General features: G+C 48.5%; 1 protein-coding gene across 1 annotated transcript in view; it reads left to right on the top strand.

Moving 5' to 3' along the window:
• The first annotated feature begins 201 nt into the window (after positions 1-201).
• UBE2QL1 (ubiquitin conjugating enzyme E2 Q family like 1) overlaps positions 202-26,162 on the top strand; it is a 35,222-nt gene continuing 9,261 nt past the window's right edge. The window contains exon 1 of the mRNA XM_049767940.1: positions 202-1,573. Coding sequence (XP_049623897.1) covers positions 761-1,573 — 813 coding nt within the window. The 5' untranslated portion in view covers positions 202-760. The remainder of the gene's footprint in view (positions 1,574-26,162) is intronic.

The following is a 26,162-nucleotide window of genomic DNA, read 5'->3' as shown; positions in this document are numbered from 1 at the left end:
CCCGCCCCCACCGCAGCGCCCCGCACCCCGCCGGCCAGTGGCCCGACGCGCACCGCGGTCTCCCCCCAGCGGCGGAGCGCGGGGCTCCGCGGGAACCGGGCGGCGGGGCGGACGGCGGGGGCGGTCGGCGCAGGCAGAGCCCGCGGCTCCGCCCCGCGTCTCCCCCCCCAAAACCCTCCCACCCGGGCCGGCAGGGCCGCCTCCTCCGCGCCGCGCCGGGCTCAGACGAAGGCAGCCGCGTCTGCGATGTCAGCAGCCGCAGCGGCGGCGGCGGCGGAGGCGACGCGAGCGCCAGCGGCCGGGGCTCCGCGGTAGCCGCCGAGTCGGCGGCCACCTCGCCGCGTCCTCCGGGAAAAGCGCCGCGACCCTCCTCGGACTCCCGGGCCAGCTGGGCGCACAAAGGAGCTCGGACACCCTCGCCACCAGCCTCCCCAGCCCCCCATCTCCATCCCTGCCACCTCTCCGGCTCGCTCCGGGACGCGGGGCGCAGAGCGCGCGGCGCGCGGGGGACCCATCCGGAGGGGCGCCCCCCACGCCACGCCACGCCACGCCGGCCCGTTCCGAGGAGCAGCGGGTGAGCGCACGGCCCGGCCGGCCCGCCCGATCGCTGCGCCAGGGACAGGAACAGGGACGGGAGCGCGCCAGCTAGCCAGCCAGCCAGCCAGGGGTCTCCGCGACTTGCGCACCGCGCTCCGCTCCGGGGGACTCCGGGGCCAGGAGGCGAGGGGAGCCCCCAGCGCCCGTGGGAGGCGAGTCTAAGATGGCCACGCTGCTCCGCAAGATCGGGCTGATCCGCCTGCACAACCGGGACACCGAGGACCCCAAGCATCACCATAACCACCGCGGCGGCGGCGGCGGGCAGCAGAGCGCATCGCTGCGTGGCAAGGGCGGCGGCAAGAACGGGGCGCACCGACCCGGTGGGCAGCAGCAGCAGCAGCCCCTCGGGGGCGCGGGCGACGGCAGCCCCGGGCCCGGCAAGGGCAAGGGCAAGCGCGTGGCGGAGCTGGCCCCGCGCGACAAGCCCCCGCAGCCGGCGGCGGCGGGCGCGGCGGGGGCGGCGGGCGCCGGGGGCCCCCGGGAACGGGTGGCAGCGGCGGCGGCGGCGACGGGCGCCAGGGCGGGGCCGGGATCGGGCCCGGCGGGGGCGGCGGCGGCGGGCGGCAGCCTGGTCCCCGCGGCGCGCCAGCAGCATTGCACGCAGGTGCGCAGCCGGCGCCTCATGAAGGAGCTGCAGGACATCGCGCGGCTCAGCGACCGCTTCATCTCGGTGGAGCTGGTGGACGACAGCCTATTCGACTGGAACGTGAAGCTGCATCAGGTGGACAAGGACTCGGTGCTGTGGCAGGACATGAAGGAGACCAACACCGACTTCATCCTGCTCAACCTCACCTTCCCCGACAACTTCCCCTTCTCGCCGCCCTTCATGCGGGTGCTCAGCCCGCGCCTGGAGAACGGCTACGTGCTGGACGGCGGCGCCATCTGCATGGAGCTGCTCACGCCGCGCGGCTGGTCCAGTGCCTACACGGTGGAGGCCGTCATGCGCCAGTTCGCCGCCAGCCTGGTCAAGGGCCAGGTGAGTGCGACCCACCGGGCGGCGGATGGGGGCCGAGCGCCCAGGGCCCTTGGGGATGGGGGACGCAGGTTTCGGGGGCGCCGGCTCCAGCTAAGCCTCCCTCCCTCCTGGGACCTGGCCCCCAGATCTTGCGCGCCCCGGACCCCGCTGGCATGACCGGAGCATCCTGGTCCCTCTGTCCCGCGCCCCTGTCCGTCCCGGCTCTCCTTTTCCTTCTGGGTTTCTCCGCTGCGCCCTTGCCTCCTTTGCGCACTGCTCTATCCTTTCCCCACTTCTGCAGCGCCCACCGTAGTGGATTAGCACCCTCCCCCTTTTATATCTTCCTTCCTTCCGTCCCTCCGTCCTTTCTTCCTTCTTTCCTTATTCCTTTCTTCCCCCTTCACCCCTCCTTTCCTCATTCCTTCCTTCCTTCCTTCCTCCCCGCTCTACCTCCTTCTTTCTTCCTTATTCCTTCTCCTCCATCCCTTCATTTCCTCCTCCTTTCCCTTTATCCTTCCTCCCTTCCCCGTTTCTTTTCTTCCCTTTCTCCCTCCTTTCATTTTTATTCCTTCCTTTTCACCTTTCATCCTTCATTTTCATTCTTCCTTCTTTTTCTCCTTCCTTCTTCCCTTTCTCCTTCCTTCCCTCCCTTCCTTTTCTCCTTCCTTCCTTCTTTCCTTCCTTCCTTCCCTCTCTCACCCAGTCCCCAGCTCAACCCCCTATCCTCTCCCTTTCTGCCCTCACACTCCACCTTTCCCTTTCCTTTTCCCAGGATTTCCACAAGGTGGAACTTGATAGGTGCTTCTCAACTGAGATTTGTCCAACCTGAGTATCACAGACACACAGACACACACACAGACACACACACACACACACACACACACACACACACACCTGCAGTCGTGCCCCACCCCCCAGCAAACCTACCTCCTTCCAGACTCCTCCAGCTGGTGGATCTACCCCGCATCTCCTGCACCACCGCTCACGCTCAGCCCTACCACGTGCAAAGGTGGGAATTTGCTCTTGAGACATTTCTCAGGGCAGAGGTGTGACCAGAGGAGCTGAGGGTGGCCTCCTTCTATCCAGGAAACACCTGGAAACGGCACCTTCCAGGACTGGAGCCTCTGGGTATGCAGGGCAAGGTCCCAGTCTCTGTCACACTGTCTGTTCCTCGCTTTCTCCTGAGTTTTCATCCTTCTGAAAGCTGAAGGTGTTTACTGAATGGAAGGGGGGGGGGCGAGGATTCTGGCACTCACTTGCCTATTGCATCAGAAGCAGCTTTGCTGCAAAGAAGCCCCCACCTGAAGTGAATAAATGAATGAATGAAATCTCATCTGGGTGAGTGAATGAATGAATGAATGAAATCTATCCTCACTGGGCACAGGCATCAGGTTATGCTTTTTGCTTTCTCTCTTCTGTACTCTGGATTTCATGGAGGAGGTGGTCTTCCCTGAGCCAATAATAGTACACACCTCCAGATAGCACTGGGCATCTTGGGGTCACAGAAGAGCCTTGCCTGGCTCAACAACTTCCCCCATGACCTCCTTCCTGCTTTCCTGCTGCTGCCAGCTTCAATGCCCTGGGTCCCGCCACCAGCCACCTGCCTCTATCCCTGTCACACCAGGGTCTGTCTGACGCGAATCAAATCAGACTAGTGGTGCCGATGTCGCTGGTCACGGAACAGATGGCATTTTAGTTCCAGCAGAGGGGCTGTGAGTCTATTGCCGAGGTGTGAGGTGCTGTTGCCCCGTCACGGCCCTGCCAGCCTCTGGTTTCGGTCCAGACTTACTGAGTTTTTGATTGAGGAATGGGGGTGGGGTGGGATAGGTGACTGTGACAGGCCTAGAGAGGCATCTGTCGCTGAGACAGGACCAAGTCAGGCTCCAGAGCTCTGTGATGAATCTTGAAGTGGATCCTACCTCTGACCTCTGGGACCTGTGATCCCTTACCCTAACCCCCCACTCCCAAAGAAGCAGGAGTCACCCAGCCTCTGAACAGCATCTATAACAGAGGCAGAAGAATGTTCTGCAGAAACATTTCTTCCACTTATTATTAATATTATTATAGTGGTGATTATTAAATCATTCCTGAACAGAGCTCTCTGGAATCACATCTTATCTTTGCATATTCTCACTGTGTGAGTAGCTCTGGAAAGGAGGGGAGGGGATATCATTGTGCCTTTCTTTGGTCCACAGAATTCTCCAGCATTTGGGGTTTGGAAATGATCCAGAGGGCCTGAGGTCACTGCCTGAGCTTTGAAAATTGCCGAAAAACACAGATATCAAATGGACATTGAGAAAGTTTTAGTTGTTGCTGTTTTTTTTTTTTTTAAAAAAATGTCTCAAACATGCAAACATGTCCCAATTTGCGCTTGCTCTATGACTGTTATTGAAATGGCAGTACTGACATGTGTATTTCTTCTCTGTAATCAACACTGAGAAGCCTCCGTGCCCATTGTAGGAGAGAAGACAACGTTTGCAAAAATTCATCCTTCCACATTTTTAATAAATTTTTTCCAAACATTACTTGACAAAATTCTGGGGCCACCTCCTGGTTAGGTTCTTTCATCTAGATTCTAGAGTTTAAACCATCTAAAATGATATACTTTGACAAAAAAAAAAAAGTTTTATTCTAAGGCACAGGGACTTTCTAAGTTTTTCCCCTTTGAGAGCACTTTCTCTAAATGCCAATCCCATTTCCTTGCACATTGCTAATATTTGAGCTGAAGAGAAGGGGAAGAATAGACACATAGCAGTTCTGGAGAATGAACCAACCTTACATCACGGCTTCCATCCATCTCTGGCCTCTGGCTTCTGCCCAGGCCTTAGGTATTGGGTTTGCCTGAGTCTTGCAGTTTTAGGATTTCCTCCCCACAGCTTGGACACACAGATCCTGTAGTTAGCGGATTATTCTCATTGTTAAAGGTAATCAACTTTGGGAAAGCAGTTCCGGTGCCTGACGAGGCATTCAGAGAGCCCAACTGGCCGCTACCAAACCAGTAATTACTTGCCGGGGAAGAACAGGGTATCAGGGACTGGCCCCTCCATCTGCTGCTGTTTCTGCTTAAGGAAATGATGTTGCTCAAGAGAGTGAGTTAGAGGAGGGTTGAGACCCTACTCAGAAATTGCTCCCTTTACCTGTCTGCATTCAGAATCTTCTCAAGGTCCAGTGCCTTCTCAGAGATCAGAGCATCTTTTCAGGAGTCTCACAGGTCTTAATTCAGCAGTTCTGTTTATGCACTTCATGTGCAAAATTGAATCCTTGAACCGTGATTATGCCAGAAGGTCACTTGTGGACACTTTGGCCCTGTCCAGGCTGATATGAGCCAGTTCCCAGAGTGTAGCTGCTGCACCAGCTATGCACACAGAATGTTCTAGATCAATGTGCTATTAGCAGTGTCTGCCGTGTCATCCCCAGTGCAGCCTCTGCTGAGCCCAGGCCCAGGTCAGGTGATGCTGTGAATTCTGGCTCTCCCAGGGATGTCCATCCTTCTGGCCTGGCCTGCTGGCCCATGGAGAGCTTTGTGAACCCCTTTTCTATCCACTTCTGCTATCAGGCCCCATGCCCTGTGTAGCCCATGTTCAGGAGCAGCAGTGGAAAGTCTGACATCCTCAATCAGTGCTCGGAACAGTCCATAGAGCATAGAAATCCCCCAGCCTGACTTTGGGGTTCTGGAAAGTGCCTTGAATTCCCATTTTTCCACTGGGGTGGGGTGTGCATTTGCTTTTAGCTGTGACAGCAGAGGTCCTTGAGTTTGTTGAACGTGAGGTCACCTGAATGATCATCCCATCAGTACAGGTGTGGGACAGGGGGCAGGTGGCACCTCCATAGGCTCAGTGTTCAAATCTGGCATATCAGGGATAAAGGAGTCAAGGCTATTGTGATGGGGTGGTTCCCTCCAGAAATGTCCAACACAAGATTGTCTCTGTGTTGGTTCTGTAAGTCTATGGTTCAGGTTCTATAGAGTTTATGGTTTGGATTCTGTTGGTCCAAGGGTTGGTTGTGTAGGTTTGTAGGTCAGGTTCTGTACATCTGTGGGTCAGATACTCTAGGCAGTGGTCCTCAAACTATGGCCCGCAGGCCACATATTGTATTTGTATCTGTTTTGTTTCTTCATTGCAAAATAAGATATATGCAGTGTGCATAAGAATTTGTTCATAAGTTTTGTTTTTACTATAGTCAGACCCTCCAATGGTCTGAGGGACAGTGAACTGGCCCCCTGTTTAAAAAGTTTGAGGACCCTAGGGACTGTGGGTCAGATTCTATAATGTTCATGGTTTGATTCTGTAGATCTGTGAGTGTTGTATTGGTTAAATTAATAAGAGTCCTAGATGGTGACAGATGGATGGATGAATGGATGGATGGATGGATGGATGGATGGATGGATGGATGGATGGAAAAATGGATGGTGAGGTATTTGTTTGCCTGGCCAATGCCTACAGCCCCTACGGTGGGTCTGTAGGTATCTGGGTGACAGCAGAGAAATGACCCACAGCAGTCATGAAGTTTTAGGAGTGATTCATCTTTATTATAAGACCCTAACCACCATGTGTGGCTTCTAAGCTAACAGCCTCTGCATTCATGCTGCTGTCTCTGATCTTTCTCTCTCCCTATCCCTCTCTCTCTCTCCCTCTCCTCCTCTCTCTTTCTCTCCCTCTCTCTCTCTCTCTCTCTCTCTCTCTCTCTCTCTCTCTCTCTCTGCTGCTCTTGCTCCTTCTGTTGCTGAGCCACCTTCTAACCTCTGAGGCAATCCCTTTGCTACCAACCATAGACCCCTCCCAGATGTGGGCTGGTCTGACCATCAGGTGAAGATTAGCATTTTGCCCTGGGGAGGGGTAACATGTGAGTTGGGTTCTGTAGGTCTGTGGGTCAGGTTCTGTAGAGTCTGTGAACTGGGTTCTGTAGGGTCAGGTTTTGCAGGTATCTTGATTGAGCTCTATAAGGAGCCCATTGGTTGGGATCTGTAGTGTCGGTTGGATTCTTTAGGTCATTGTGTCAGGTTCTGTAGAGTCAGGTTTGGTAGGTCTGTGTTATGTTCTTAAGGATCTGTGGTTTGTTTCTGTAGGATTTGTGGGTCAAGTTTTGTAGGGCTTGTTAGGTTCTGTAGGTCTGTGAGTCAGGTTCTGTAGGAATCATTGGTTGAGTTCTGTAGTTGTGTGTTGGTCTGGTTTGGTAGGTCTGTGGGTCAGGTCATGTTGGTCTGCAGTTGTGCAGTTGGGTTCTGTAGGTCTGTGGATTAGATTCTGGATATCTGTGAGTCATGTTCTGTAGGGTCTGTGGTTTGGGCTCTGTAGATCTGTGATCAGGGTTTGTAGTGCCTGTGGGTCTTTTCTTTAAGTCTGTGGTTTAGGTTCCTTAGGTTCCATGATTAGCTTCTGTAGGTCTGTGGGTCAGTTCTGTAGAGTCCATGTGTTGGTTCTGAAGGCCTGTGAGTCTGGTTCTTTAGATCTTTAATGTCGGATTCTTTAGGGTCTGTAGGTTGTGTTCTCTAGTGTCTATGAGCTGGGCTCTGTAGGGTCTTCTGTTTGATTCTGTAGATCTATATGTCAGATTCTATAGGTCAATGGAATGGTTTCTATTTGTCTGTGGGTTGGATTCTGTAGAGTGCGGAGGTCATATTCTGTATGTGGGGTCTGTGGGTCGATTCTGTGGGGTCCATGGGTCAGCTCTCTAGGCCTGAGGGTCTGGTTCTTTAGGTCACTGTGCCGGTTTCTGTAAGTCTGTGGATCTTGTAGGGTCTATTAGTTAGGTTCTATATGTCTGTGGGTTGGGTTCTGTTGGTCTGTGGGTCACATTCTCTAGTGACTATAGGCTGGGATCTTTAGGATCTCTTGTTTGATTCTGTAGGTCTGTAGGACGGGTTCTATATGTGAAGTTTTTAGATCAGGTACTGTAGGGTCTATTGGTTGGTTTCTGTAGCATTTGTCAATTGGGTTCTGTAGGATCCATTGTTGTGATTCTATAGAGTTCTTGGGTCAGGTTCTATAGGATTCATGTGTCGGATTCTGTGGGTCAGGTTTTGTAGAGTTCTAAGTCCGGTTCTGTATGTCTATTTTCCTGTTTCTTTAGGATCAATGTTTCCATCTTTTTTCTTTTTTTTTTTTTTTTAGTTTTTGGGCCACACCAGGTAACGCTCAGGGGTTACTCCTGGCTATGCGCTCAGAAGTTGCTCCTGGCTATGCGCTCAAAAGTTGCTCCTGGCTTGGGGGACCATATGGGACACCGGGGGATCGAACCGTGGTCCTCCAAGGCTAGCGCAGGAAAGGCAGGCACCTTACCTCTAGCACCACCGCCCAGCCCCCAATGTTTCCATCTTTGTTTATCCCCTGTTCTGATTCCCTACCTCAGTGTGAACTCCCAATTCTGAGAACCACCAGTTTCGGAACAGTTGTAGCTGGCTTTGACCCATAGGGTGGCCTAGGCCTAGAGGACAGGCCAAATCATACTCAGTCTCCTGATGAGGCAGTGTTGCTAAGTGGTCAGTGTGACTGAAACTCATTGAATCTGAGTGGTCTGCCCAGGGAAGATGGCAGGACTGAGATCCCAGGGGCTTTGAGAGCAGGAAGGGGCTGAAGGGACTAGTACTGAGTTGTCTCCTGGGCATCATTAACAAGTCATGGTGTGCTCACCTACAGACACACTCATACATTATTAAACTCTCAAACATAGACACAGACATACTCAACACACAACCACAAACTCTCATGCTCAAACTTAGCCATACACTCACACAAACTCTCAACATAGCCACTCACATTATATATATGCACACTCATATACACACTCACACATACCACATGATCATATTCTCACACTATCCCACCTTCAAACCCAGTTACACACACTCATATATGCACACACTCTTAACACACACAAACACACATATGTACATACTCACATATACATATGCTTTCTCAACACTCAGAATCATACATCCATACACTCTCACACATACTTATGCATTTACATACACTTACACTCATGCACTCACACACATTCTCACACTCACTCATACATTCATGCATACTAAGACAATGCATACACTCACACATATATATACTTTCTCAACACTCATAGTTCATACATCCATACACTCCACACATACTAATATGTTTATACATGCTTATACTCGTACACTCACACATTCTCACACTCACGCTTTCATGCATACTATACAGTGCACACATTCATACACTCTCACACACAGACTCATGTGCACACAGTCACACATACCCTCAACTTTCACATATGCTAACATACTCACACATGCATATACACTCACACACAAATTCATGTGCACACAGTCACACACACTAACACACATACACACCAATACCCATGCACACATTCATATATACATATACAATACACATATATACACTCAAACACACAGACACAGACACAGATGCAGCCTTCCCTGGTGCTTCCAGGGAAGCCAAAGCAAGCCCCAGGGGGAACTTCATTCCTGTCAGCCCTGGGCACAGGCTCAAGGTGGCCTTTGGGGACACACAGGGCGGCCAGAACAGCTGAGCTTGGGTGCCAATTCTCCGGGCAAAGGCTGGCTAAGTAAGGGACATCCCACACACAAGGAAAATGTATCTCTCCTTAGGATCCCAGGGGCAAGCTGACAGGCCCCAGGCCAGCTGGCCTCAGGGACAGGGTCTCAGGTAGTTGGGGGCCCCAGAGTGTGAACAGTGGCTCCCAGGAGTGGGTCACGCGGTGTGACTCACCCACCGAGCAAGCAGGCTCCATGGGGCTGAGTCATGGTCCTGCTTGGTCCCAGCCCCTTGTGGGTGATGGATATAATGACCCGGCAGGATGACTTTGCAGGTCTCTGCGTGCTTGCCTGCCTGCTGGGACAGAAAATAGCTCGTCCTGGGCCTGGAGGACACAGAGTCCGGCCGTAAAAATAGAGCCACGGGCTGGCGGGCTTTCCACAGCTGGCCAGGCACATTCCCTGCCTGATGGCTAATAATAGTGGCCGCTGCCTTCCTGGAGGTGGCCATGGGACTATGCCCAAACCAGGCTGTCTGTGTGAGTCTGCTGAGTTTGGGATTTGGGCTAGCAGAGACAAGCTTTGCTTTTTTTTTTTTTACTTTTTTTTTTTTGGTAGAGAGAGGGAGACAGGTCATGCCTGGCAGTGCTCAGGACTTACTCCTGACTCTGTGCCCGGGATCACGACTGGTGCTTGGGAGACCTTAAAATGGAACCAGGCAAGATCTACCAGCTATTCTGTCTCTCCAACTTTGCTTCATGCCACCCAGCTTGTTGGTGCCAAGTGTGTGCCGAGACCCTCGGCCAAGGCTGGCTATGAAGCCTGATCTGCCTCCCTTCTTCCCTCCATCCCTTTCTGCCTCAGGCCAGCTACTTCTTTCACCACTTTGGTGACTAAAGAACCAGCCCAGTAAGTTTTGTGTCTATGCAAGAAGCCAGTCACCAAGACTGAGTGAGTTCTTTGGACCCATTTTGCCACTCCTGAAGCCTGCTCGCCTGTGTTGGGAGGTGGTGGAGACCAGGGGAATTGGGACTGTAGGACTTGCTTTCCTCCCCTCCCCTGCAGGCAGAGACCAGATTGGCTTTCAGGAGCCTTCAGCATCTGCCAGACCAGGGCTGTCCTCTGGGAAGTTCAGACCTCCTGGGCCCACATCAGCCTTGGGGGTTTAAGATTAAGAATTACATAATTAGGGGTTACCTTGGCTCCAGAGTATAGTGAGGAAAAGGAAAGAAACAGTGGAAGAGGAGAAACACAAATATGAAAGGATGGGGCCAGGGGCCAAGCAGTCTCAGGTGCATTGTTGGTGTCAAAAAAAGACAGAACTAAATATCCAAGCCAAAGGCAACAACAATGGAATCAAGAGATCCAAACTTGAACAATCTAAACTTAAAATGGTTCTGTTAAAATGCCAAGCTGGGGAGCAGGGGAGTGTGGTATGGAATGCACTTGGAGAGCATTGGTGAAAGAAGGTTGACACTGGCAGTGGGATTCACTGTATGTCTGAATTCCAGCTATGAAGGACTGTGTAAATCACAATGGTTTCAATAAAGTAAAATTTTAAAAAATAAAATAAAAATTAGGAACTGGAGCAAGAGCACAGTGGAGAGTGCATTTGCCTTGCATGCTGCTGACTCAGTTTTGATTTTCAGCATCCTATAGGGCCTCCCAAGTCTGTCAGGAGTGACTCCTGAGCGCAGAGCCAAGAGCACTACCAAGTGTGGCCCAAAAAAACAAAACAAAAAAGAATCACAGAATTGAAATGTGTGATCACAGCTGAGAAGCATCCTTAGTGGTTGGGGACTGGGGTGGGAGGGCATTGGGTTAAGAACTCTCACTTCCCCCAGCAACCTTACTGGATATAACTTTCTACTGCCAGCCCTGACTGTTATCCCCATGCCCACTCCTGTAGGGGTCTCCGTCACAGCCTCATCCTCCCCACTGTGGTCAGCAATCCACAGCAGAGCAAATGTGAACCCCGAAGGAACATCCAAGATTGCTCACCCAGCCCTGGAGTAGGCCCTGCTATGAGGTCAAAAATGTCCAGATCTGGGGCCGGAGAGATAGCATGGAGGTAAGGCATTTGCCTTTCATGCAGAAGGTCATCGGTTTGAATCCAGGTGTCCCATATGGTCCCCCATGCCTGTCAGGAGCAATTTCTGAGCATGGAGCCAGGAGTAACCCCTGAGCACTGCCGGGTGTGACCCAAAAAACCACACACAAAAAAATGCCCAGATCTGTGGGAACTGTCCCAGCCGTCCCAGTGACTTTGTATGGCCTTGGCAATCCCCCTTCCTGGAACACGGGGACCCTGAGAACTGACCCAGGGTCTGCCAGGGAATTTGGGAGCAGATGTGGGGTCCTCACATGACAGGCCCCATCTCACCTCACATTACCTTGACCCTGACAGTCAGGCCTGGCCTGCTTTCTGAGCATTGTTGGGTGCCTAATAAGCAAGTAGAAAGAGCTGGGCTTTTCCCAAATATATCTGAGAGTTGTGAGGCCAGGATTTCTCTGGAAGTATGTCAGCTTTCTTTCTCAGTCAGCCATCTGGTAAAGAGCAGTATTTGTAATTTCCTCACCTTTGCACTCTCCAGCCAGCCAGTCAGCCAGCCTTTTACCCTTCTCTCCATCCATCCACTTACCTGTCATCTCTCCCTCCATTTATTCATTCATCCAGTTATCCATTTATCACTCCTCTTATCCACTCTTCCCTTAATTTATCTGTGAATCCACTTATTTATTTATCATTATCCACTATCCATCTTCCCATTATCATCACCCTTCCTCTCACTCATCTGCTCGTTCCTCCATTCACCTATCATCCATCCACCATCTATCCGCCATTTATCCACCCTGTTCCTTATCCATCCACTCATTCCCTCACCCATTCATTCATCTGTCTACCTGTCATTATCCACCCCCCATCCTCCATCTACCTACCCATCACTCCATCATTCAGTCACCCACCAATCCTTCATCCTTTCCCTGTACCTACCATTTGCTTCTCCCTCCCTGGTCCTCACCTCCATGAGTTCACATCAGTCTCCTATGGATTCCCTGGACCAGCGCTCTCTACCTCTCTGTCCCTCCTGATGCCTCTTCCACCTTGCAACACCTTGATTGTGATCCTTACACCTCTTGAGTCCTGACCTGTTACCACATACCGTGCCCCAGCACTGCCTACTGGGATGCTTCCCTGCATACATACACCATGGCCTCGAGGGATTTCCCTTCTGGCACCTCAATGAAGTGTAGGCTCCTGCTCTCCTCCCTCCCTTAGCTCCCTGGTGCCCATGCCAAGAAAGTGCTTCCCCCCCCCTTCACAGAGGACTCCCTAGCCTCCTCAGTTATATGAGCTGCTCCAAGACCTCTGCTGCCTCCCTCCAAGACCATCCTGGGCCAGGACTGGCAAAGCCTCACTCCTCCTGCCTTACTACTTTCTGTCACTCCTGCTACCTTTTCCTCCTGCCGCATAGCCTGTGCCTAGCTGGTGTGTCTCCACTGGAACTGCCTGTCTGGGCTGGTCTCTTTCATCTTGGTCATGTTTGCAGTCACCAATATGATAAGCAGCTTCTCGGGGCCAGTGACAGTACATGGAGCCCATCATGGGTCAGTGGATGAACTTCCTGCCACATCTCTTGACTTCTGTCCTTTTATGGGAAGAAACAGATTGCTGATATGGAGCCTGTACCCGAGGGATGGGACATGGAAGCGGGGGGACTCTCAAGCGGTTGAAAACCAGGAGAAGCCACTTCTGCAACTGTGTGATACATGCAGCGTGGATGCCCACTTTGGCGGTTGCCCTGGCATTGCAAGGATATGGTGTCAGGGGCTTCCAGACTCCATGTTGACCACCTGGGGAGGCATCTATGGTGTCTTAGCATGTGGTGCCGAACCTGCAGCAAAGTGGAATAACTCCTTCTGTCTAGATTCACCAGAATTTGTCTATACTAGCGGCGAAATTGAAGAACTGCTTATGTCTTAAGTCACCGAAAGCTCGTAGACACCAGCAGCAAAGCTGAAAAACCGATTGTGTTTAAAGTCACCAGGCATTTATCTACACTAGCAGCAAATTTGAATGCCTGTTTGGGTTTAAATTCACCATAATCTTGTCTACACCAGCAACAAAGTTGAGGAATTGATTGTGTCTAAATTTACCTTAAGTTGTGTACACTGGTAGCAAGTTTGAGTACCCGCCTGGGTCTAAATTCATCATAAACTTGTCTACATTCATGGCAAAGTTGAAGAACTGATTGTGTCTAAATTCACCAGAAATTCATCTCCACCGCAGCAAAGATAAACAACCACTTCTGTCTCCATTCGCCATTTCGACCCCATGAAATGGAAGAATGCTCGATTCTTTCAAACTGTAGCAGATGGATCCTAATTACAGAGAGATTTCTTCTAGACACAAAAGAGGAAGCACTTTTAGACTTGAGAGATTCTGAAAATAACTCAGGGAAGATGTGTTTTTTTGAACATAATTGTTACATTGGCAAAACCACTCAACTTGAAGAAATTACTACCTTAAAAATAATTTTCTATAAAATAAATACTATTTCTCCGTCACAATATTTGGCAAGAATTCCCACAATCTCTTTATTAAAAGTCCTTTGAGATGAATCATGTTACACTGTCACCATGAATCAGAAATTTCCTTTTTTTTTCCCCCTGGGATTCGAACCACCGTCTTTCTGCATGCCAGGCAAATGCCCTACCTTCATGCTATCTCTCCAGTCCGGATCAGAAATTTCCTAACTTGAAATTCATTCAGCTCACTTAGGAATTGAAACAAAAAAAGAAAAAAATTTCAGAAATATATTTTACCTGGGTCTGCTTGCCAATTTGAGGTCTTGAAAATCAGATACTTCCCCAAATCAAAACATGGTTATATATGGGCTATAACCGATATATAGAATAGATAGAATAAAAAAAATCACCTATTACCTATTTAGAAAGTTGGACATTTTGTATTTGTAATTACTTCAACAATTATTTATTTTATACACATGAATTGAGGCCCCTTTTGATTGCCCCACTGGGGTTCTATTTTACTTCCCAGGAGATCCCACTCAGGAATTGGGTGTAACTGTAGAAAAATTAATTGCTGCAAGTCTTTACCATGTTAAAGCCCTTCACAAGGGATGACAGACACCCCTGACTCCGTTTGCCTTCTCAGCCAGGCAAAAGTGCAAATATTATGGCAGAAATATGGAATTAAATTCACCAGGGGTTTAAATTAATTGTAGGCCATGGACAATGACAGGCTTTGAAAGTGCAGCTTTTCAGAGTTATCCAGCCGCTGAGGTGGAGGGTAATTTCTTGCTCCGTGGGAATGGACTGTTTGGGAGGCTTATGTGAAAGAGAGACACCACCCAAGTGTCTGTTAGAATCAACCAGGAAGAGAGGATGGATGATGGGCCAAGAGCAGGGCAGGAAATTCCTTGGTGCCACATGGAAAATGCCTGAAAATCCCACCCAAACCACACACAGTGGCTGCTCCCAACACAACGCACCTATCCAGTTTGCTCTGTCTCCACTTCCTTTACCATCGACTTGCACCATCCTCACCTCTAAGAGTCTTGTGTTCTCTAAAATGTTGCCTCTATCTGCTAGTAAAATGGCATAAAACTTAAAGGAAATTATAATTCCCGAATAAAACCATGTTTGAGCTCTGCAGGCTTGAATTACAGTGGTTAATTTTTAGACATTTCATTTGAAATGGAATCCTGACATATGTCTGACCATGGCTGAGAAAGATTGGGGGGGGGGTCTGAGGTACACAGATCAGTCCTAGAGGGTGGGTGTCTCAAGCATCCCTTCCCTTCACCTATGGCCCTGGGACAGGAAAACTGCATGGCTTATGACTCCAGGAACACCCATCACTCCCCTGAAAATGATGCTTTTAACTGTGTAAAATAGTGTGCATAGGATTTGAAATAGTGTGCATATGATTACTTCATTATGGCTGCTTTCTTTTAAGGAATTAACCCATTTCAGATAAGTGCTTGCTTTGCACATAGCCAACACTGGTTTGATCCCCAGCACCCCATATGGTTTCTTAAGCACTACCTGGAGTGATTCCTGACCACAGAGCCAGTAGTAAGCCCTGAGTGCTTCTGGTATGGCCTAAAAAACAAATGAAGGAGAAGGAGAAAAAAGAGAAGAAGAAAGAGGAGGAGGAAAAAGAAGAGGAAGAGAAGAAGGAAAGAACTTGTCCCACATTTATTGCAGTAGATCCAGAGAAAGTGGGACCTTGTCCCATCTCCAGCTTTTTATCAGCACCAATGAGGCGATCTAAGGTCTTCTAGTATTTCAAGGGGATACTTACATCCACTGGGCTCTTTTTCATACATGACCACAATTTCACAAATCATTTCTCCAAATCACCTTCCTACTGCCTCAGCAAAGCCATCGCTGATCTCTGTGATGGCCCTAGAGTGCTCTTTTGGGACTTACAGTGCTCTTCTCAGGCCCTACAGTGCACTTCTTGGGGCCTAGAGTGCTCTAGCTGGCCCTACAATGCTCTTCTTGGGCTCTACAACTCTCTTCTTGAACTCCGCCACTGCTGTTCTCCTTCTATGATTTTGCTTGCTCAAGAACCTCTCAGGTCTTCCTGTCTTCGGGTCAGATTCATTCCTTTTGCTGCTGAGGAAGCCCATCACAGGAGGGAATGTTCTCTTCAAATACACACCACTGTCATCCCTAAATATGCACCTTAATGCCCATTATTATTCTCAGTGTCCTCGGCCCCATTATGCCCCATAAAAGTCAGACTCCGAAAGCCACTCTGGCATTTAGCAATGGGTCTTACCAAGCGTTTTTGTACAGGTGTTTCTGGAAGACCAGGAGGTGAAGAACGCTGTCAGGAGGCAGATTTGGTAGGGAACAGGAGGAACAAGACCAGTACCCTCATTTTCACAAGCACCTGAGAGCAACACATACAACTGAAACAGACCTTCATTCCGCTGGTAGAACAGGACTTGGGAGGAGTTCCATGGAGCATCCTCGCCCTCCCTTCCTTTTGGGGCCTCATTGTCCCCACAAGGCTGGAGGGCTCTCGGTAGAGAGAAGTTGGTCTGCTGTGCAGGACTGGGCAGAACAAGCTGGTTACAGCAGAGAATGAGCCCCCAACCCCTTCCTAAATGCTTTTGGGCAGTCCTCATGCACAGAAATTTCCACACTGTCCTGTAAAATTACCCTACATGCCATATCTCCAGCCTCAGGTGAACGAGTCTCAATCAGGATCACACATGAAATAATCTAAACCAGGCTGAGAGTGAATACATGTAGTCTGACGGTCTTCTACTTCATATGGAAACTTTGTTTCCTGCAAGAACTGCCATTTTTATTGAGTACAGAAACCACCCAGGTTTACAAGTAAGACAATCTCTTGGGATAAATCCAAGTGGTAAACAAACATACAAAGGAACCAGGAATGATCTTTGTTTTACATAAAATAAGGTGTAACATAACACTGTACCATGAATCCAGTTGCCCAGAATGCTGAGCACAAAGCTGAGATTCATGGGGCAAGGGAAGGCTTCTGCCCCATCTGACTCCCAACCCAGCAGGGAAAGTCCAACAGAGTGACTTATTGGGGTGTCAGAGCACAGTGTCGGGAGTCTCTCAAGCTTGAGAGAGACACGTTCACGCGTCAGCTCACCTCTGAAATCCTGCAACTGCTAACTGCTCCTACACTTTGCATGCTGGTTTCTCTGCAGAATCACAGCCCATTGGAGCATTGAGCCCACCTGGGTTTCCTTCATCATCAACTTAGCGGCTTCTGTGCTGTGGCTGCACTTTACTTTTTCTTTGGCGGTGAGGGCTTGGGCCAGACACCGCAGCACTCAGAGGTCACTCCTGGCTCTGCACTCAGGAATCACTCCTGGAGGGCTTATAGGACCAGATAGGATGCTGGGGGTTGAACCCAGGTTGACTGCATGCAAGGCATGCCCTCCCCCACTATGCTATTACTTTGGCCCCATTTTTTTAAATTTTATATTTAAAGAACTGTGATTTACAATGTTATTGATAGTTGGATTTTAGGCATAAAATATTTTAACAACAAACCTACCTCCAGTGTCAAGTCCCATCACCAATGCTCCCAGGCTCCATCATCCCATCCTTCACCTCCCATACAACCTCCCTCACACCCTGCCTGCCACCTAGACAGGCACCTTGACAGGCACATTAGGTGGCTGCAGCTTAGCTCTCATGTTTTCAGTATGAATAGTGAGACTGTTCTGTGGACATAGAGCTGGACCACTCTCCCACATCCTCAGTATGACTTGTACCCAGACCCCTGTTCCTTCCCTCCTTCTCTTTCTCATCTTCCTCTCTGCCTTGATTTTTTTCCTCTCCTGTTCTCTTCCCTAATCTCTGGACTCAAGGGAGACCTGGGCATTATCCCTTTTCTCCATGATCTTTCCTCGTCCTGTTCTCCTATGGACCACAGATAAGTGTGTTCACCTTGTCTTTCTTCTTCCAGCTGACTTGGCTGTGACTTTCCTAATACAACGGTGTAGAAATGGCTTCAGAAAATTCTCAGTTGAGCCTTGAAACCAATGAGCACATGATTTAAAGGGAAAAGATTGCAAACATGGAGAACAGCATCTGGGCTCCAGAGAATGTAGGGGTGCTATGGGGGGGGGTCTGCAGGGAGGAGTAGGAAGGGAAAGAATGAGCCTCTGGACAGCAAGTGGCATTTCTCAGGCAAGGTCCAAATGGGACCAGAGTCGGTGCTGGGCATGGATACTGCATCCTCTACTGAGTCAAGTCGACTGTTCCCATCTTTTCCTGCTCTTCTGGGGCACACACATATCTGCTGTGATGTTTACACATTCAGTTGCAAACTCCTAGGGGGAGATGACTCTGGTGTACTTTCTGCTTATGTTCACTTGGGCCTCTGTTGTGTTTACATTTGCTTCTACACTTGCTGTCTCTGGTTCTTTGTTGGGGCTGCATCCCTTAATCTGTGGGGTTCCTGTGCTACTGGCTATAGTGCAGGGGAAGTATCTGTAGCACCTGAAGACCCCAGGTAGAGCACAGCCAGGTCACACTGGGCATCGCTGACAACACTGATTGTGCAGCCACACAGAAGCGGGGGCTTAGCCTCTCAACTCTCTCCTCAGACTTTCCTTAGGGCTTTGATGCTGGGTTGTTCAGTTTGATTTCTTGTTCTAGAACATTCGGAACTGTTGGTCTTTTCTGCGAAAGGAGATGTCAGAGCTGGAAGGTGGCATCTTCTCACACCTTCCTGCTCACTCACAGGCTCAGCGTCCCCAAGTGTTCCCGGTCCAGCAGACAAGAGAGTGGCCACAGGGTTAAGGCTCTGAGAAGGCAGAGTTATAATGATGGGTCATCTCAGTGGGAATCAGGGCTTACTGTGTTCACCCCATCAACTCTCAGGTGCATTTGCTCTGAGAGTGAAGGTGTTGTTAGGGGACCTGGGTCCATCATGGGCAAGAGGCAGTGGGAAACCAGGATGATTGGGGGCTAGGGGTGAAGGAAACTTCTTTTGCAGTCCTGGACATAAAGACCTGGGTGGACGGGCCTGGGTGGTTAGTACAGGTGGACTGTTATAGTGGAAGCTTCATGCCCCAGTCCCAGGGAATTTGGGATTGTGTGTCTAGAAGCAACACCAACACAGGAAATAATCCGCACAAGTTAGAGACATAAAACAGATTCAGGAACTTCCCCCATAAGCTATCTGCAAGTAGGCAAAGGGTACTACTGGCAGGCAGGCAGGATGGCTGTGGGACCGAAACCAGAAGAAGTTTCTTTTTTTAAATTTTTTTTTTTTTTTTTTTGCTTTTGGGCCGCAGTTGGTGATGCTCAGGGGTTACTCCTGGCTATGGGCTCAGAAATCTCTCTTGGTTTGGGGGACCATGTGGGACTCTGGGGGATCAAACCATGGTCCATTCTAGGTCAACGACATGCAAGGCAAAAATGTTTTACCGCTGAGCTACTGCTGACTCAAAGTCTTTATTGGACTCTCCCATGGGTAGAGAACAAATAGGGGGGGGGCTGTCCAGAGGTGCTTCCCACCTAGGTGAAACAAGCACATGAAAAGAAGAATTAGATTAGACTAAGAACTGTTTACTCAAACAAATAGTACTGAGTGAACAGGCCTGGGTGGACAGTACTAGGAGCCATAGAGGAAGCATAGCAGGAAGAATACTAGCTTTGCACGTGGCCAGCATAGACTTAATCTCTTACATCTCATATATCCCTTCAATCCCGTCAGAAGTGATCCTGAGCACAGAGCCAGGAGTAAGCCCTGATCACTGCCTTCTGTGGCCCTTAACCCAAAAGAAAACCAAACCCTACAGACAAAAAGAGGATAGAAGCAGTTAATGGGGACAGCAGAAGTCACCAAATTAACATGCAAATAAGTGTAGCATTCCTCTGTTCAGGCAACAACTAAGAAGAAGAAATGAATAAAGAAATCCCATTTACAACTGCATCAAGAGTAATTAAACAGGGGCCGGGCGGTGGCGCTGGAGGTAAGGTGCCTGCCTTGCCTGCGCTAGCCTAGGACGGACCGCGGTTCGATCCCCCGGCGTCCCATATGGTCCCCCAAGAAGCCAGGAGCAACTTCTGAGCGCATAGCCAGGAGTAACCCCTGAGCGTCACAGGGTGTGGCCCAAAAACCAAAAAAAAAAAAAAAAAAAAGAGTAATTAAACATCTATGAATACAGTTAAGGAAGGAGGTGCAGGACCTGTATAATAAAAACTGTATGACAGAGATGGGGAAAATCAAGTCTGCTAAAACATCTATTCTACCAAGAGCATTATACAGATAAATTGCAATCACAATTAAAATTCCAGAAAAATCTATTCTTAAAGAAAATAATACTGAAGTTTAGGGGCTGAAGAAATAGCATAACAGTAGGGTGTTTGCCTTGTACGAGGCCAATCCCGGATGGACTCTGGTTAGATTCCCAGCATCCCATATGGTCCCCTGAGCCTTTCAGGAGAGATTTCTGAACACAGAGCCAGGAGTAACCCCTGAGCACCACCGGGTGTGGCCCTAAAACCAAACAAACAAATAAATAAACAAAAAAACAAATACTAAGGTTTAGGAGTAGGAAAATGGCTCACAAGATGAACATCTGCTTTGCATACAGGAGGTTCAAGATTCTACCCTGGCACTCACCATAAATACCCCTAAGCGCTGCTGGGAGTGACTTCCAAGTCCTAAGCTGAGGGTAACCCCTGAACACTGTCCCAATTCCCACCAACAATAAGGTGTACATAGAATTGTAAATGACTTCCAGCCACTGTGGCCATCCTATGAAAGAAAGAAAAATAAAGCCTCATGTTTCCTGACTGAACACTTCTCGGGAGCAACGGTAATTAAAAATGTATGATATTGAAATAAAAATAGACACGTACCAATGGAATGAAATTGAAAATCCAGAAATAAACCCCACACACTTATCAATATTTGATTTGATAAAGGAGGGAAGAGCCTACAGTGGAGAAAGGAGAGTGTCTTCAACATGTGGTACTGGGAAAACTGGATAGCCATGTGCAAAAGAGTGAAACTGGAACTGGAATACTCTCAAACCCATCTACAAATACACCATGTTAAAGGTCTTCATGCCTGGGGCTGGAGCAATAGCATAGTGGACAGTGTTTGCCTTGCATGCAGTCAACCCAGCTTCAATCCCTAGCACCCCATATAGTCAGTTCCCCCAAATTTTTCAGGAGTAATTTCTGAGCATAAAGTCAGGAGTTAACCCTGAGCACCGCTGGATGTACCCCAACCCCCCCTAACAAAAATCTTCATGCCAAGCTCAAAACTAGAAAGTCCTTAGCAGATAACACATGGGGAAGATTCTGTAATAAACATTAGAAATGGGTCTGGGAACTATCTCAATAGCAGAGGAAATAAATGTAAAGTTCAATAATTGGGATTATTGGGTTAACCAGCCTTCATCTGAACTATGATGGTCATGTTTACCCTTAACAGTTATAGTTTCCTCCTTTACATGTCAAAGACCCACCTAGGTGGGGAGAACTTCTAGATTGGCTCTATATTTTAGTTAGTCCCACCCATGGGGGTTGGTCCTAATTTCCCAATAAATACTACAGCCCCAGCCAGCCTCTCTCTCTTGCTCCACATGGTAGAAAGGTCCCTAGAATGGTGTTTAATCTCTCCTCTGCTTGGTTTGGATTATTTCCTGTGGTGGCCTTGCTCCAGATTCACTTCTCACTTCCCCAGTGGGATTACAGCATGTGAAGCATTTACATGAGATGACCATAAATTAAAAAATATAGTAAACTAACAAAATAGAACAGAAATTCTGCTGGCTGAATGGCAGAAGAGACTTCCATATCATAAATCTATTATGTTGTGGATGTGAATATTCAAGGCGGATAAAGAATTTGGACAACTTAATGCAGAAACATAAAGCAACCCCACCAAGAAATGAATGCAAGCTTGGAATAGACCTTTTTTTTTTAGGTGGACCTACAGGGGGATGAAGAAATAAAGGACTCAGCATGTGAGACATCCAGGCTCAATCTCCAGGACCGTGTGGTCCCTGGCCAATGTCATGACAGACCCCTGAGCACAAAGCTGAGAGTAACACCTTAGCACCACTGGTGTGGTCCCAAAACAAACAGTAAAAGACAAAGTGATATGCATGTGGAAAAAATTGCTAATTTTTATACATCACCAAGGAAATGCCCGTTGAAAACTCAGTGAGAGGCCACCATGCATCTCTGAAGAGCTTACACCAGAACAGCAGTATCACGGGGAGGAGAGGATGCAGAGAAAGGATATGCCTCTGTGCTGTTTGCTGCTGGCCATGAAAACTGGGGCAACCATCTTTTTTTTTTTTTTTTTTTTGCAACCATCTTGAAAAATGTGATGCGGTGTCCTCAAGAAGTGAAAGCCATGATAGGATCCTCCAGTTGCATTCTGGGTCCTGAGCTGAAAACAGTAACTGAATGTTCAGTACACTCCAGTGTTTATGGCAGCGTGATTTTCAGTGTGGAGACAACCTTATCGATTGATGATGGATAAAGCTATGACTCAATTATACGGAGGAGGGAATCTAGCTATTACAGGAACAGAGAAGGACAGTAAGTCAGAAGGGAAGACATGTATTGGATGGTTCCATCCATGTGTGTAATATACTGACATGGAATTGACTCAAAGGCCAAAGTGAAAAGACCAACCAAAGGGCTGGAGTGATAGTGCAGCAGTAAGGCATTTTGCCTTGCATATAGCCAACCCGGGACAGACCGGGTTCAATCCCATATGGTCCCCCAAGCCTGGCAGGAGTAATTTCTAAGTGCAGAACCAGGAGTAACCCCTGAGAATCACCGGGTGTGGCCCCAGAACAAACAAACAAACAAAAAAAACAAGCAAACAAAAAATACCAACCAGAGGGCACTGATATGACTCTTTAGGAGAAGGGGCAATGAGGTACATAGAGTATGGAGATAGTGAATGAGGGAACAGATAGTTCAGTGGCCAACGAAGGTATTTGCTTTGTATGTGGCTGACTCCAGTTCTATCTCCAGCACTGCATATGGTCCCTTTGGCACTTCTTGTAGTGACCAAAAAATAAAATAAAAGAAAACCAGTAAACATTGTCATTGTAATACTCCATTAAGGCATATTTGAATTACAAGGATAAATATGAATTTATTAATTTTTTTGTTTTTGGGTCACACCCAGCAGCGCTCAGGGGTTACTCCTGACTCTACACTCAGAAATTGCTCCTGGCAGGCTCGGGGGACTATATGGGATGCCGGGATTTGAACCACCGTCCTTCTGCATGCAAAGGCAAGCGCCTTACCTCCATGCTGTCTCTGGCTCCAATTTATTAACTTTTTAATCAGACAGAAAGTGCTTAGATGTTTACATTTCATTTTTCAGGGTAACTTTCCTGACTGTTTAATATCATAATGAAAATATTCTGTCAAAGCCTGACAGAATATTTTCATTTCTTCACTAAATGCATATAACCTAAAAAATGTCGATTAGAGGGGAAAGTAACAAATGGATTTTTCTCTGTGACTGCCAACTTTGATCTGCCCTTGTGATAATAGTGATTTATTAGGGAAGGAGATTGCTCTAATTTGGTTCAACTTCACAACAGTTACTGAGCTGCGGTGCCAGTGGGAACAGGAGCTGCCTTAGGTGGAGGCCCTGGGGCTTGAGAAAGCAGACAAAGGAGAGACTGTGCCCACTTTTTTGCAGGCATGTTCCTGGACCCTTCACAGAGCACACATGCTGCTGTCACACAGTTAGGGGTGTTTGGGCTTTGTCCCCAAACACAGCCTGTTTTAGAGTGAGGAGCCAGTACTGACACTGCCTTCTCCACCTTTGTGGAGGATGAGGGTTATGAGAGTGATGGTGATGGTGGTGAGGAAGTTATGGTGGTGATGAGGTGATGGTAATGATGGAGGTGACGGTGATGATGAAGATGATGGTGAGGAGATGATGGTGATGGTGGTGAAGGTTATGGAGAAGATGGTGGCAAGGAGGTGATAGTAGTGACTAAGTGATGGTGGTGATAGAGGTTATGGTGGTAAGAACATGATGGTGAAGTGATGATGAAGGTGATGGTAGTGTGGAGGTGATGATGGTAATGGTGAAAATGATGGAGGTGAGAGTGATGATAGAGGTGATGAAGGTAATGGTGATGATGAAAGTGAGAGCGTCCATCTGACCCCTCCTCACCCTTTAGCAAAAATCAAATAAGAAATGAAACTATGACTAAGGTGGTCACACCCCCTTTTGTTTGTTTGTTTTTTATTTATTTTTAATTATGTGAACAATGATGCAAAGAGGACAAGGTAAAGTTACAGTGAAAGGGTAATCACCCAAAAACAGAGTTCTCAAGAAATCCCCCTGCTGACCCTTTACTTTTGATCTTACAGTCAAAGAACATTAAGAAAAATAAAACCGAACCCATGTACAATTACTTAGTCCCTAAAGTCCCCAGATTGTAGTACATTATACCATTTCTTAGCGGTACACCAAGCAATCTAAAGCCATAATATTTATGTAACTCCTTAAACGTGAAGGCATAGTAGTTTTTTACATTTCCATGCACATATTAGTTTAACTTAACCTCAAAAGTTTAAATGGTTTTTTTTTTAAGGTTTAGAGTCAAAGGAACACAGTAAAAACAGTGTTAGAGTGTCAATTATTGTTTGCATAGACCCACCAAAGTATGGGGGACATGGGAAGGAAAAGCCTTGGCCTAAATACAAGGAGACCCTACCCCTGAAGTTTCCTGGCATAAGACCAACTCTAGACTCCAGGCAAAATATTTTGTCCAGTCCAGGTCATTGTCTGTCGTGCCACTAGTTTTATTTTTCACACAGTCTATGTTGTTGGAATCCTGTTTCTGTATTGAAGATCTGGAATCTGTATTGAAGTCAGGATGGTGCGGAGCGTCCTCTAATTTCCACTCACAATTAAAGGGCAATGCAGAACACACACCCCTTTGTTTCCCTGCCACACTGCCGTGAGACTGTGCTTGTCCCACACCCCAGATGTCCTCTCCCACTTCTGCTCTCATATCCCTGCCATGGCTGTGTAGGAGGAGGGTCTGCGTCTCTCACCCAGGCGATCCACTCAATGCTGCCTGCCCAGCCTCTCATGCTGTTCTCACTCATCAGCTTAGCACACAGCACACAGTACCCAGAGCAGGCTCCTACCCCTTGCCCCTGTAGTGACTACACCTACTCCCCGGTGCTCCCAGGTTCTCGAAGCACATGTGGCAGTTGTGCTCCAGCAGGTTCCTCCCCCATCCAAGCTCCATTTCCCAGCACCCTCTGTGATGCCATGAACCATGAGTGTATCTCCCAGAAGGCCCTGCCCCACCCAGTGCCTCTGTCCAGGACACATCTGACTGGGGGACAGTCTGGGAATCCTCTAATGCACATTAGCCATGTTCAATGCTATCTGTGTGTGTCTGTGTGCATGAATGAGCATGCCTGCGTGTACATCTATGTGTGTCTCTATGTGAGCATACATCTGTGTAAGTGCATTTGTACAAGTGTATGAACATCTGTGTGCATCTGTGTCTATGTGCATGTGTGCATATCTGTGTGTGAGAGTGTGTGTGCATCTGTGTGTATCTGTGTTTGCACGTGTGTATGTGTGTACAACTGTGTGTGGACATCTGTATATGTGTGAAGGGCTCAAACCTCAACAAAGAGGTTTTTCAAATCCAACTGAGCCTTTTGGATTTTCTATGTAGGTATTTTTCTCATCAACAAAGAATGAGGTCGACAGACTATTACATCCAGGTGGCCCAGAAAAACTCATAATACCCTGGGAGGCGGGTGAAACCCCGAGGCCATTCTTTCTGCCAGGTCCAATGGGAGATGGAAGAAGCTGTGTGTGCGTATATATGTGTGTGTTCATTCATGTGCATCATGAATGTGTGTGCATGGTTAGTGTGTGCATAGTGTGGTGTGTGTTTTCACCCATATGTGCATGCATGTGTGTTTGTGCATTGTGTGTGTTCATGTGTGTGTATATATGTGTGTGCAATTGCACATCTGTGTCGTCCCACAGTATGTGTTTGTGTGTGCAGGACACGGTGTGCATGTGTGTATGTGTGAGTATTGACTCCACACAAGCCCCAGTCACACTCAGAAGGCAGGAAAACCGATTGGTGATTTGCTCTGTGGCTTCTCATAGCAGCTCTTGTAAGCACAGGGCTGAGTGTTCCCTGGGGAATGGTGGGCCACTCTCCTTGTCCTGTGGGGGCCCTGTTCTGTGGCTTTTACTGGCTCTCGAGCACCGACTCAACCTCCCACTGCTGGCATCTTCTCAGGAAGCCCTGACTCCCTACATGGGCCTAGCATGGGCCAGGTTGGCCCCTGAGTCCAGGTTGGCATGTCGCAGCACCTACCCAGTGCCTGTCAGTGGAGATGGCCCCTTGTTTCATGCTCCTGGCCTGGCTATCACCAATGTCCAGTATAAACCATGTGTGGGGTGCACATGGAGTAATGTGGAATTCTGGGGTCCAGAGGTTAGCAGGTCCGGACTCTGACAGCCATAAAAGAAATTTTTTTTTTTGGATTTTGTGTCATACCCAGCGGTGCTCAGGAGTTACTCCTTGCTCTGAG

Source organism: Suncus etruscus, chromosome 2 (genome assembly GCF_024139225.1).
Source record: "Suncus etruscus isolate mSunEtr1 chromosome 2, mSunEtr1.pri.cur, whole genome shotgun sequence".
In the NCBI taxonomy this organism is placed as follows: Eukaryota; Metazoa; Chordata; class Mammalia; order Eulipotyphla; family Soricidae; genus Suncus; species Suncus etruscus.
This window is presented reverse-complemented; position numbering and strand designations above follow the sequence as displayed.